This window comes from Pan paniscus, chromosome 19 (assembly GCF_029289425.2).
Source record: "Pan paniscus chromosome 19, NHGRI_mPanPan1-v2.0_pri, whole genome shotgun sequence".
Classification (NCBI taxonomy): domain Eukaryota; kingdom Metazoa; phylum Chordata; class Mammalia; order Primates; family Hominidae; genus Pan; species Pan paniscus.
Genome location: NC_073268.2, coordinates 11211475 through 11224339, shown reverse-complemented (window position 1 = coordinate 11224339; position 12865 = coordinate 11211475). Strand labels below are relative to the sequence as shown.

At 51.9% G+C, this 12865-nt stretch overlaps 1 protein-coding gene across 1 annotated transcript in view; it reads left to right on the top strand.

Moving 5' to 3' along the window:
• SHPK (sedoheptulokinase) overlaps nucleotides 1–4908 on the top strand; it is a 28876-nt gene extending 23968 nt beyond the window's left edge. Inside the window, exon 7 of the mRNA XM_003810234.6 lies at nucleotides 2821–4908. Coding sequence (XP_003810282.1) covers nucleotides 2821–3233 — 413 coding nt within the window. The 3' untranslated portion in view covers nucleotides 3234–4908. The remainder of the gene's footprint in view (nucleotides 1–2820) is intronic.
• Nucleotides 4909–12865: the final 7957 nt, after the last annotated feature.

Genomic DNA, 12865 nt, shown 5'->3' with positions numbered 1-12865 from the left:
CTTGAGCTCAGAGTTGTTCAAGTCCAGCTTGGGCAACATAGCAAGACCCTGTCTGTAAAAAAAAAAACAGTTTTTTTCCTGAACTTTTACTAAAGAAAGATAAGCACATGATTTAAAAAATAAAATAGTCAGGCGCGGTGGCTCATGCCTGTAATCCCAGCACTTTGGGAGGCTGAGGCGGGCGGATCACCTGAGGTCAGGAGTTTGAGACCAACCTGGCCAATATAGTGAAACCCTGTCTCTACTAAAAATACAAAAGTTAGCCAGGTGTGGTGGCACACGCTTGTAATTCCAGCTACTCGGGAGGCTGAGGCAGGAGAGTCACTTGAACCCGAGATGCAGAGGTTGCAGTGAGCTGAAATAATACCACTGCACCTATGCATTTGCAGAGGTTAAACATTCCCACGGTGTGACTCCTCAGTGACTCTCTAGATTGGTGGGTCTCGGCACTGACCACACCCTGGAAATACTGTGGAGTTTAAAAGCAGCGTTGCATCCTGGTCCCACGGCCAGAAATGCTGATTTATTGGACCTGGGGTGTGGCCCTTGAGCATGATGTTTTATAAAAGTTCCTCAGGTGATTCTGAGGCCTGAAGTGTTAATAAGCACTGCTCTAGAACTGTCTCCTCAGAAAGCCGGGTCTACTGGCCTGGAGTACAGTCTCCTCTGGGAGCTTTTAACAAATGCAGAATGTTAGGGTCAGCCCTAGGCAATCTGAGTCCAAGCTATGTGTTAAAAAGATCCCTGGCCAGGCGTGGTGGCTCACACCTGTAATCCCAGCACTTTGGGAGGCCGAGGTGGGCGGATCACGAAGTCAGGAGTTCCAGACCAGCCTGGCCAATATGGTGAAACACTGTCTCTACTAAAAATACAAAAATTAGCCTGGAGTGGTGGCATGCACCTGTAGTCCCAGCTACTCGGGAGGCTGAGGCAGAAGAATTGCTTGAACCTGGGAGGCAGAGGTTGCAGTGAGCCGAGATCACGCCACTGCACTCCAGCCTGTGTGACAGAGCAAGACTCCGTCTCAAAAAAAAAAAAAAAGATCCCTGAGTGACTCATCTGTATGTTCAGGTTGGAGAAGCCCTAGGCTGGAGAAGCCCTAGGTCTAGGTCGGGGGCTCCCCAGCATGGCTGTGTATAAGCATCAACTGCAAGTGTTTACAAATTCCAGCCCTCAGCCTGCAACCCACACCAGTTAAATCAGAAAGTCTGGAGATGGGGCCCACAGTGCTCTCAAGAAACCCCGATGTTGATAACTTTCTTCTTATCAAGGTGATGTTTGCTTTCCCTCAGGTCATGCGAGGTTATAGATCAAAAGTGATTCTAAGGTCAAAGTGTATCGAAACCAAAGGCTTTTTTTTTTTTTTTTTTTTTAAGCCTGAGTCTCGCACTGTCACCCAGACTGGAGTGCAGTGGCACCATCTCAGCTCACTGCAAGCTCTGCCATCTGGGTTCAAGCGATTCTCATGCCTCAGCATCCCAAGTAGCTGGGACTACAGGCACACACTGCCATACCTGGCTAATTTTTGTATTTTTAGTAGAGACAGGGTTTTATCATGTTGTCCAGGCTGGTCTGGAACTCCTGACTTCAAGTGATCTGCCTGTCTTGACCTCCCAAAGTGCTGGGATTACAGGTGTGAGCCACCGCGCTTGGCCTTTTTTTTTTGTTTGTTTTAAGAATGCAGAGCTGGCCAGGCGTGGTGGCTCATGCCTGTAACCCCAGTACTTTGGAAGGCTGAGGCAGGTAGATCACTTGAGGTCGAGAGCTTGAGACCAGCCTGTCCAATGTAGTAAAACCTTGTCTCTACTAAAAATACCACAGTTAGCCAGGTGTGGTGGTGTGGGCCTGTAATCCCAGCTACCTGGGAGGCTGAGGCAGGAGAATCGCTGGAACCCGGGAGGCAGAGGTTATAGTGAGCCGATAGGATATGTGCCACTGCACTCCAGCCTGGGTGACACAGCGAGTCTCAGAAAAAAACAAAAAAACAAAAAAAACCCCACAGAGCTAACGTGGTGTCAGGGAGAAAAGTCCGATCAGGATTCTGGCTTGACACTGAAAAGCAAGTTGTAGGATGGTCAACTCATCCTTCTTCCTTGGATTTCAGGTGCCCTGTGCACATAACGAGGGTGGCCCATTCAGTGATCGGTCCTGGATCCTGGGATTTCTGATGCTGCTAACGACCCCAATGACATCCATGATGATAGTTTTGTTTGTTTGTTTGTTTTAGATGGAGTCTTGCTTTTGTTGCCCAGGCTGGAGTGCAGTGGTGCAAGCTCCACTTACTGCAACCTCTGCCTCCCAGGTTCAAGTGATTCTCCTGCCTCAGCCTCCTGAGTAGCTGGGATTACAGGTGCCTGCCACCACGCCCGGCTAATTTTTGTACTTTTAGTAGAGACAGGGTTTCACCACGTTGGCCAGGCTGGTCTTGAACTCCTGACCTCAGGTGATCTGCCCGCCTTGGCCTCCCACAGTGCTGGGATTACAGGCGTGAGCCACCACGCCCAGCCAATGATAGTTATTAATCTGTATATGCATTTGGTCCCCTTGGTTAAGAAGCCTGTGTTAGGGGTAGGGCTCACGGCAGCACTTATGAGACCTCACCCTGATGTCTGGCTGGGGTCTGCACTGAGACAGCGGGCGGGGATCCAGGGCAGAGTATAGCTAGCCTGGCTATAGGAGTCCCTGAGCCCAGAACCACCAGCTGCAGTGGGAGGAGAAGCAGCAAGTAGCGCTGTTCCCACCCTGTGGGAATTCTCTGCCATGTCAGCCTGCATTGAGGGGGACGCATGAGCTCACACAGATCTTCTCTGTCTCTGGCAGGCCTGGAGGTTGAAGAATCCACTGTGTATTCACGCATGATTCAGGCAGCTGTGCAGCAGAGAGATACCCACCTGACCATCACCCCGACAGTGCTGGGGGAGAGGCACCTGCCGGACCAGCTGGCCTCAGTGACCAGAATCTCCTCCTCTGACCTCTCCCTGGGGCACGTGACCCGGGCTCTGTGCCGAGGCATTGTTCAGAACCTGCACTCCATGCTTCCGATTCAGCAGCTCCAGGAGTGGGGCGTGGAGAGGGTGATGGGCAGTGGGAGTGCGCTGTCCAGGAACGACGTGCTGAAGCAGGAGGTGCAGAGGGCTTTCCCTTTGCCCATGTCCTTTGGGCAGGATGTGGATGCAGCTGTCGGGGCAGCTCTGGTCATGCTCCGGAGACACCTCAACCAGAAGGAATCTTAGACAGCAAACTCTTTCGCCAAACGACTGCTGTGAATTTTACCTGATTAACATTCCTGACACCATCTGTGGGTCATCCTTTCCCTGGACCGTTCAGTGGACAGCTTTCAAGCAGTGCTTGTTGTGAGGTCCCATCTCGGCCAAGAACTTACCTTCAGAACATACTCTAATAATGCGGCCAGGAGCCGTCAGCCAGATCCCAAATGAGTGCCTTCCGAAATTGACCCACCTGGGAGCTATTTACAAATGTCCATGTGGGAGAGAGAGAGCATGAGAGCACAGTAGCCCAGCCTGCTGGTCAGCAGGCTCATCTGTGGTTCACCTGTAGACAGAGAGCAGATCAATGTGTACTTCAGACACCAGAAAGTCTGGTGGCTTTGGTCCCAAGTGGGAAAAGAGACCTGCCCCATGCCCAGCTTGTGATTATTGTTTTTGGAGACCTGAAGCCCACACTCGGGTCATATGGACTTCTGGAAAAGTTCTTGTCTCCTGGACTGAACCATGTGACCGGAGGCCCCTTTCCTAGTCTTATCCTCCCCTGGCTGCAGATGCTTAGCTGAGCCAGGGATTGACCCAAGCGCCATGCAGCAGGCTGGCTCAGAGGACGATGCGGGGCTGTGTGCCGGCCTTCTTGCTGCATGTACTCAGCCTCAGGAGAGCTTGCTGCACCCGGGCCGCCCAGGTTTTCACAGCACAACTGCCTGGAAGGCAGGTTGCAGAGAAGGAGAGGCGGATGGCATGAGCAGCAAGGGGGACCCATGCTGTGCAGCTCACACCACTCCAGAACCTGACAAGGCACCAGCAGGACCCCTTGCCAGGAGCATGTCTGTGCAGCAGTGTTTTTGCCCCTGCACATTCCAGAAGCCCTCATGGGAAGGGATGCAGCCAGGCAGACTCCTGCCAGATGGGGCAGGTAGTTTATTCAAAGAGAACTCTGTATCCCATAGGCCCAGGCTCTCCTTTCGCTTGGCGTGGGCTTTGCTGGCCCAGTGTGTGCTCCTGGCTCAGCAGAAACATCCATTTGAGTCAGCATCCCTGTAGGGATCCCAGAGCTTTGTAAGCCTTCCTGTGATTGGTAGGGATGGCTGTGGGGTGGCTTCCAGGAGGGGGCCACCATTGCCGCGTCTACTTCCAGACTCCCAAAGGAGCCCAGGCTCAGGCAGGCCTGGCCCAGAGGCACGCCGGCAACCACCAGTTTGGGAAGCAGTCGTATTCTCTCTCTCTCTCTCTCTCTCTCAGTATCCACGACAGGTATGAAACATATTGTCTCTTTATAAATGTCATTTTACAAATTATGTGATTATCTGAAAGCTCTAAGATGAGAGCAAATGCCTGATCATGCTGGCCAAATGTCAGATACTAAAGCCCATTCTTGGCCGGGCACGTTGGCTCCCGCCTGTAATCCCAGCACTTTGGGAAGCCCAAGTGGGTGAATCACCTGAGGTCAGGAGTTCAAGACCAGCCTGGCCAACATGGGGATACCCCGTCTCTACTAAAAATACAAGCCGGGCGTGGTGGCGCATGCCTGTAATCCCAGCTACCCAGGAGGCTGAGGCAGGAAAATCACTTGAACTCGGGAGGCAGAGGTTGCAGTGAGCTGAGATCACGCCATTGCACTCCAGCTTGGGTGACAGAGCAAGACTCTGTCTCATAAATAAATACAAAGCCCATTCTTCCAGAGTCTTGTGCCTTAAATAAAACACACACCTCTCTGCTGTGGGAAGACTGTGCAATGGCACAGCCGCAGAGCTTGGTTTGGGAGGTTGAAGTGCTCTGGGGAGCATTCGTAGATCATCCTCAGAAAAGCCTTGCCCTGGTGTTCTACCAGAAAAACATCTCCCAATCACCCAGGAAAGCTGTCCACAGTAGTCCCCCCTTATCCACGGTGTCACTTTCCATGGGTTCAGTTATCTGCGGTCAACCACAGTCTGACAATATTAAATGGAAAATTCTTCAAACAGTTCCCAAGTTTTCCCTTGTGCGTTGTTCTGAGCAGTGTGATGGAGAGTCTCTGCCGTGCCATCTGGGATGCAAACCGTCCCTGTGTCCCCCACGTCCAGGCCGTAGATGCTCCCCGCCGGTCAGTCACTTAGTCGTCAGATCGCCCGTCCTGGTATCACAGTGCTTCTGTTCAGGTCAGTCTTTTTTTACTTCATTAGGGCCCCAAAGCACCAGAGTAGTGATGCTGGTAGTGATGCTGGCTGTTCAGATATGCCAAAGAGAAACCGTAAGGTGCTTCCTTTAAGTGAAAAGATGGGAAGAAAACAGTCATATGCTGAATCTTCTATCTGTGAAATTCTAAAGAAAAAGAAATTCGTGCTAGTTTTTTTTGCTTTTTTTTTTTTTTTTTTTTTTGAGACATAGTCTCACTGTGTCGCCCAGGCTGGAGTACAGTGGTGCAATCTTGGCTCACTGCAACCTCTGCCTCCCGGGTTCAAGCGATTCTCTTGCCTCACCCTTCTGAGTAGCTGAGATTACAGGCTCCTGCCACCACGCCTGGCTAATTTAGTTTTAGTAGAGATGGAGTTTCATCATGTTGGCCAGGCTGGTCTCGAACTCCTGACCTCAGGTGATCCACTTACCTCGGCCTCCCAAAGTACTAGGATTGCAGGCGGGAGCCACTGACCCCAGCCTCATGCCAGTTTTGCTGTCATACCTCAAACTGCAAAAGTATGGTCACAGTGTGTGATAACTTTTATTAGAGTGTATTGTTAAAACCGTTCTACTTTGGCTGGGTGTGGTGGCTCACACTTGTAATCCCAGCACTTTGGGAGGCCGAGGCGGGTGGATCACCTGACATCAGGAGTTTGAAACCAACCTGGCCAACGTGGTGAAAACTCGTCTCTACTAGAAATACAAAAGTTAGCTGGGCGTGATGGCACGCACCTGTAATCCCAGCTACTCAGGAGGCTGAGGCAGGAGAATCGCTTGAGCTCTGGAAGCAGAGGTTGCAGTGAGCTGAGATCGCACCACTGCACTCCAGCCTGGGTGACAGAGCGAGACTCTGCCTCAAAAAAAAAAAAATTGTTCTACTTTATTGTTGTTGTTAATCTCTTACTGTGCCTAATTTGTAAATTAAATTATATTACAGATATGTATGTGTAGAAAAAACATGGCATATACAGGATCCAATACTAGCCTTGGTTTCAGGCATCTATGCAGGGTCTTGGGACATATCTCCTGTGGATGACAGGGGGCTACTGTATTTTTTTTTTCTTTTAGGCAGAGTCTCCCTCTGTCGCCCAGGCTGTAGTGCAGTGGCGCGATCTCAGCCCACTGCAACCTCCACCTCCTGGGTTCAAGCAATTCTTGTGCCTCAGCCTCCCGAGTAGCTGAGATTACAGGCATGTGCTACCACACCTGGCTACTTTTTGTATTTTTAGTAGAGATGGGGTTTCACCATGTTGGCCTGGTCTTGAACTCCTGACCTCAGGTGATCCACCCGCCTCAGGCTCCCAAAGTGCTGGGATTACAGGCGTTAGCCACCATGCCTAGCCTGCTACTGTAATTTTTCTTTCAGCCAAATGAGTTTAAGATGCCATCATTGCAGCCCTGAGGAAGGCTGCATGAGAGAGAAGAGTAGGCTGAGTTTACCGGAGTCCTCTGTCTTCTGGGAGGAGCCAGGCCGTCTGATCTCAGAGTGGCAGCCTGTCTCGCCTGCCCAGCATGCAGTGGATGGGGTCTGCAGATGTAAGGTTAGGAACGGGATGGACATCCAGCAAGCTCAGGCAGCCCAGCCTTGTGCCTGGTGTGGCCCCGGAACTCTCTGTCCTCTTTCCAGACTCTGCATTCACTCTGCCTCTGAGGACTGAGCCTTGGAGGGTCCCAGTTTGTCAATAAACAGGGCTGCTCCTGCTGCTTCCGTTGCCTGAGGCCTGGAGCCCCCGTCTAGGTGGGGGATGAGTGCAGCTGCCTGAAGTCACAACCACGTGCACAACCCACCCTCCTTCCCAGGAGGTGCCAGTAAGTGGTTTGAGGCCGGCATGCTTCTGAAGAAGTGGTGAGCTGGGCTCCTTTGCTGGCCGTCAGTATCCCGATGCTATGAGCCCACGGCAGGGCTGCACCTTCCCCCCGATCCGCTTCGGCCAGTGGGACGTGCACAGGGAATGCCTGTCACTCCTGGGCAGAGGTCTTTAGGAGCCAGTGAGCTACTTGCCACACACCCTTCCCTTTGCCACAAGTGACTGGCAGTGCCCCAGAGAGTGGTAGCTCTGTCAGCCTGGGTCCCTGAGTGAGGACAGCGTGGTGTAGAGTTCTCACCAACCAGCGAGGGACGTGCAGTGGGACAGAGAAGTAAGCGCCCTTTGGTGTGGTGCCTCACACCTGTAAACCCAGCACTTCGGGAGGCTGAGGTGGGCGGATCACTTGAGGTCAGGAGTTCCGAGACCGGCCTGGCCAACATGGTGAAACCCCGTCTCTACTAAAAATACAAAAAAATTAGCCGGGCATGGTGGTCGGCACCTGTAATCTCAGCTACTTGGGAGGCTGAGGCAGGAGAATCACTTGAGCCTGGAAGGCGGAGGTTGCAGTGAGCTGAGATCGTGCCACTGTACTCCAGTCTGGGAGACAGAGCAAGATTCTGTCTTTAAAATAAATAAATAAATAAATAAAAATAAACCTTTGATGTTTGAAGCCACTGAGATTTGGGGGTTGTCACCACAGCAGAGCAGCCTCAGTAGCCTGCACCTGGGACGTCTCCCATGCACCCAGCACAGACCCAGGCAGCCACATTTTCTGAGCGCCCAGTAGTAGCTGGGTGTTCTCTCAGAGACTGCCCCCCGTTGAATTTCCATCACGAGGCAATGGAAAAATACCAACAGTTGGTTACATAAACAGACCCTAGGAAAAAAAAAAGACACAGACAATGACAGCACCTCTATGCCCAGAGGGAGGAGAAATTCATTCTTTACACAAGTCACATTGAGCTAAACCTCCAAGGGTTTCCATCCATGGTTACTAACGACAGTTAACATTTTTTTTGAGTACCTGCTGTGTACTGGGATCTGATCTAAACTCTACTTGTTTGAATTCATTGAATCTTTTTTTTTTTTTTAAATGGAGTCTCACTCTGTTGCCCAGGCTGGAGTGCAGTGGTGCGACCTCAGCTTACTACAACCTCAGCCTCCCGGGTTCCAGCATTTCTTATGCCTCAGCCTCGCGAGTAGCTGGGATTACAGGTGTACACCACCTCACCTGGCTAATTTTTTGTATTTTTAGTAGAGACGGGGTTTTGCCATGTTGCCTAGGCTGGTCTTGAACTTCTGGCCTCAAGTGATCCACCCACCTCGGCCTCAGAAAGTGCTGGGATTATAGGCATGAGGCACCACGCCAGGCCTCATTTATTTAATCTAGAGGGTGGGTAGTGTTATCCCCATTTCACACATGGAGAGATAGATAAACAAAAAAGTTAAGTAACTTACCTGAGATCACAGTGCTAGGATTCAAACCCCAGGGCGAACCCACTCTCTTTAGCAACTAGGCAGTGGGGTCAGGCTAGGTAAATGTATTTCCATTAAAGTGATCGTCATGTCCAGAGTGTGACAAATTGGTGTAACTTGGTCATAGTGTGAATGGAAGGATGTTTATAGGAGTTGTAGCTGGACGTGTTGGGCAGACTGTGAAGGGTCTTGCTTGCCAGGCTGAGGAGATTGGACTGTCTCCTGTAGACAGTGGGGTTTGGAGGACTGGGGCCTTGGGAGTGTAGCTGACAGTGTGGACGCTGGATTGGAGGAAGGGTGTTCCGGGAGACAGGAGGCTGTAAAACAGCCTGGAGAGATGGTGGGCCAGACCCAGTTCAGGGCAGGGTAGGGGACTCCAGCCCACCAGCCGCTGCTTTTCCCCCGCCACACACTCCCTGCCTCTGGGCCTTGACCCCGTCCACATCATGTGTATGTGGCTTTCATGTTCTCTACTTTTCTCTTCTTTTTTTCTTTTTCTTTTTCTTTTTTTTTTTTTGAGACTTTTTGAGAGTCTTCCTCTGTTGCCCAGGCTGGAGTGCAGTGGTGCGATCTTGGCTCACTGCAACCTCCGCCTCCTGGGTTTAAGCAATTCTCCTGCCTCAGCCTCCTGAGTAGCTGGGATTACAGGTGCCTGCCACCACACCCAGCTAATTTTTGTATTTTTAATAGAGACGGGGTTTCACCATGTTGGCCAGGCTGGTCTCAAACTCCTGACCTCAGGTGATCCGCCTGCCTCAGCCTCCCAAAGTGCTGGGATTACAGGTGTGAGCCACCATGCCTGGCCTATTTTTCTCTTCTTCTGAAGTGGACTGAAAGCTCTTTGAGAGCAGGTGCCTAGGTGTCCTCAGCCCTGTCCTCCTGCACCTTAGCTCATGCCAAGGCCCATGTTTGGAATGTCCTCCTTGTGGGGCAGAATCCTTCTCCTTGTCCAAGGCCCAGCCCAAATGGCATCTGCCCACTGCACAGGGCCTCCCTGGTGACATATATGCCATCGGATTACAACTGCAGGGGAGGCCAAGACCCGGCTCAACATTTGTTGTTGGCATGGCCTGTTGGCCCCGGAGCCCCTGGCCTATGCCTGTTACAGGGTGCCCTGCCCTGCCTAGTGTCAAGAGAGAGCCTGTGCACATCTTCCTTTCCTGTCCATCGTGGGCTTCTTGAGTGCAGAGACCACCCTGTTGACTCTACTGCTCTGCTAGGGGATTTGTATAGCACATGGTGGGCCCTCAGGAGAGAGGGTCTCACCTGGCCTCTCCCCTCAGCCACAGGTAGATGGACAGGCCAAGTCTTTGAAAGTGGGAGAGTCCTGATACAGAGATGCTCACTTGCGTGACTCATCAAACATTAAGCAAACCTTGTTTTTTTCATTAAAAAACAATTAGTCATAACTTCGAGCTAATGGCCGGATACAGCTCAGCAGTCAGCAGATGTGGTCCTCAGGCTGAAATAATGAAGATGAGAGCAGCCATCTCTCATGCCTGCCTAGAGCTTTCCCAGGCTCAGAGCCCATTCACACCCACTATCCTGACTAATCCCAGAAAAGCCTCGTAAAGCAGGTAGGGCAGGTGTTCTTGGCTGTAATTTTGTGGAGGAAGAAGCAGACCCAGAGGTTCAGCTACCAGCCCGAGTCCATACAGCCGGCATCCAGCACACGCGGGCCTCTTCCATCCAACATCCAGGTTCTACCCACCTGCTGACCCTCCATTGGCCCTCGTCTCTCTTGTTCCCAGTCCCTGCCCTGGAACACAGCTCTGCAGAGCGGGGCTCCAGCGTTCTGTGCTGACTGGGTGTCTGACCCCTCCCCAGCTCAGACTTCAAGCTCTAGCCACTTCTGGAGGGTGCTGACCATCTCGCAGACCCCTGCCCTCCACGGAAGCTGGTCTTTTAGACTCTTGGGCACCCGGTGACAGGAACACAGAGACGTAATGCAGGAAGGACGGTATTTTTCTTTTTTTTTTTTAATTTTAATTTTAATTTTTTGAGATGGAGTTTTGCTCTTGTTGCCCAGGCTGGAGTGCAATGGGGTGATCTCGGCTCATGCAACCTCCGCCTCCTGGGTTCAAGTGATTCTCCTGCCTCAGCCTCCCGAACAGCTGGGATTACAGGCATGCACCACCACGCCTGCCTAATTTTGTATTTTTAGTAGAGACGAGGTTTCTCCATGTTGGCCAGGCTGATCTCGAACTCCCGACCTCAGGCGATCCACCCGCCTCGGCCTCCCAAAGTGCTGGGATTACGGGCGTGAGCCACTGAGCCCGGCCGGGGCTCAAATCTTGAGAGGAACCCAGGTGAGTGAAGAAGAGAAATTTGTCTCCGATGGCCAGTGTCAAGAGCTCAGCTTAATGTCAAGAGCTCAGCTTAAGTCAATGTGCCCCCTAGTGGTAACACTAAGAGAAAACGGCCACCATTAGCGATGGTGGCGGTGTTTAGCATCTGTCATTCCAGATTTGGCCCAGCCGCCGGCTGGCGCGTCTGCAGACGCTTTCCTGAGCTGCCTCTCGCTCCCATCAAACCTGAACTTAGGAAACCACCCTCCCTCCCAGAAGTCATTAAAACTTTTCTACTCACAAGGAGTTTTAGTGGGTACATCATTACATAAATGCAAGAACATCCTATTTCAAATGATGACCCAGAAAACCACACCGATGGCAGTGATGGCCAGCCCTGAGGTCTTGTCCCCGCCACCATGTCGAGAGTTTTAGTAGAATCACTCCGTGAAGGTGCTGTTCAGATAAAGCCAAAAACCACGCCAACAAACGTTTCCTGAGTGCTGCTTTGAGCAAGGTGCAGGCTAGGTTCAGAGAGGGGAGGGCAGGCACGAGAGCCGTATTTATCTCACCCTGGAGCCGCTTAAATCTGCAAAGCAAGACACAAGAAAATCATGACCTTAAATGTCTATACAAGATTTAGAAAGCTCCAGACGAGACTAGTAGAGCTGTCACTATCCTTCGGCAGGTGTGTAGCCTGTCTGTGCTTCTTTCCTTATCAGTAAAACGGGGACAAAATTGTACTCACCTCATGAACTCTTAGTGAGGTCTGATGAGATAGTGCATATAAAGTGCTCATGCCAACACCCAGGACGTTGTACGCACTCAACACATATTCACGGCCATTACTGTTGTCATCATTGTGGCCATGAGTACCGCGCCCGTTGCCATAGGAAGCACATTGGTTGAAGTTCCTGTAGGAGTTTAGAAGTGAGCACTTCTGGAGCTGGGCGTGGTAGCTCATGTCTGTAATCCCAGCATATTGGGAGACTGAGGTGGGGGATCACGTGAACTCAGGAGTTTGAGACCAGTCTGGCAAGATGGCGAGACTCTGTTGCTACAAAAAAAAAAAAAAAATTCCGGGCATGGTGGTGCACACCTGTAGTCCCAGTTACTTGGGAGGGTGAGGCAGGAGGATCCTTTGAGTCCAGGAGGTTGAGGCTGCAGTGAGCTATGATTGTGAGTCCCTTGCATTGGGTGACAATGCAAGATACCACCTCTTTAAAAAAAAAAAAAGGTGAGAAATGAGCTCTTTATGCTGGGGCCTTTGGGAGAAGGTGGGATTTGAGCATCCCTAGGGCTCACCTCGCACTTGAAGATGGGTTAAGTGGGGTACTGGGATGGAGGAGGGTGGGGGAAAGGGTGGAGTCAGCATGTTTAGTGTGGCTGGGAAGGGGTGTGCCCAGGTGACAGAAGATGGGTTTTGGTGGGAGAGGAGACTGGGTCTGTGGGCTCAGGGTGCGGGGGTGGGGCGTGGCTCAGCAGTGGGGACCCCTGAGAGGCAAGGGGGCCTGATCAGAATGAGCTTCCAGGACTGTTGATCTGGAGGTGAGGGGTTGTGGGAGGTTGGACCAGGGAAAGGAGGCACTTCTGGTCATTCAGGTGAGAAGAAGGGGCTCCCAGGTAGAGGAGGGATGGACGGAAGCCACAGAAACAGCCCAGGGAGGGCCGAGAAGGAGAGGCTGGAGGTCACAAAGGGCACCGGGTTTGGTGGCCAGAAGGAAGTTGATGCCTTTCCAGGCAGGGACTGCTGCAGGGAGGGGGAGGGGAGTGAATGTGGAGGGAACAGGAGCCCATTGTGGGTTATGCCGGGGGGAGGGGGCTTGTGGGCTTCACCTGCAGATTCAGGGAGGCAGGGATGGAGCTCAGGGAAGAGGGCTGGGTGGACTCTGGATGAAGCAGCCGCTGA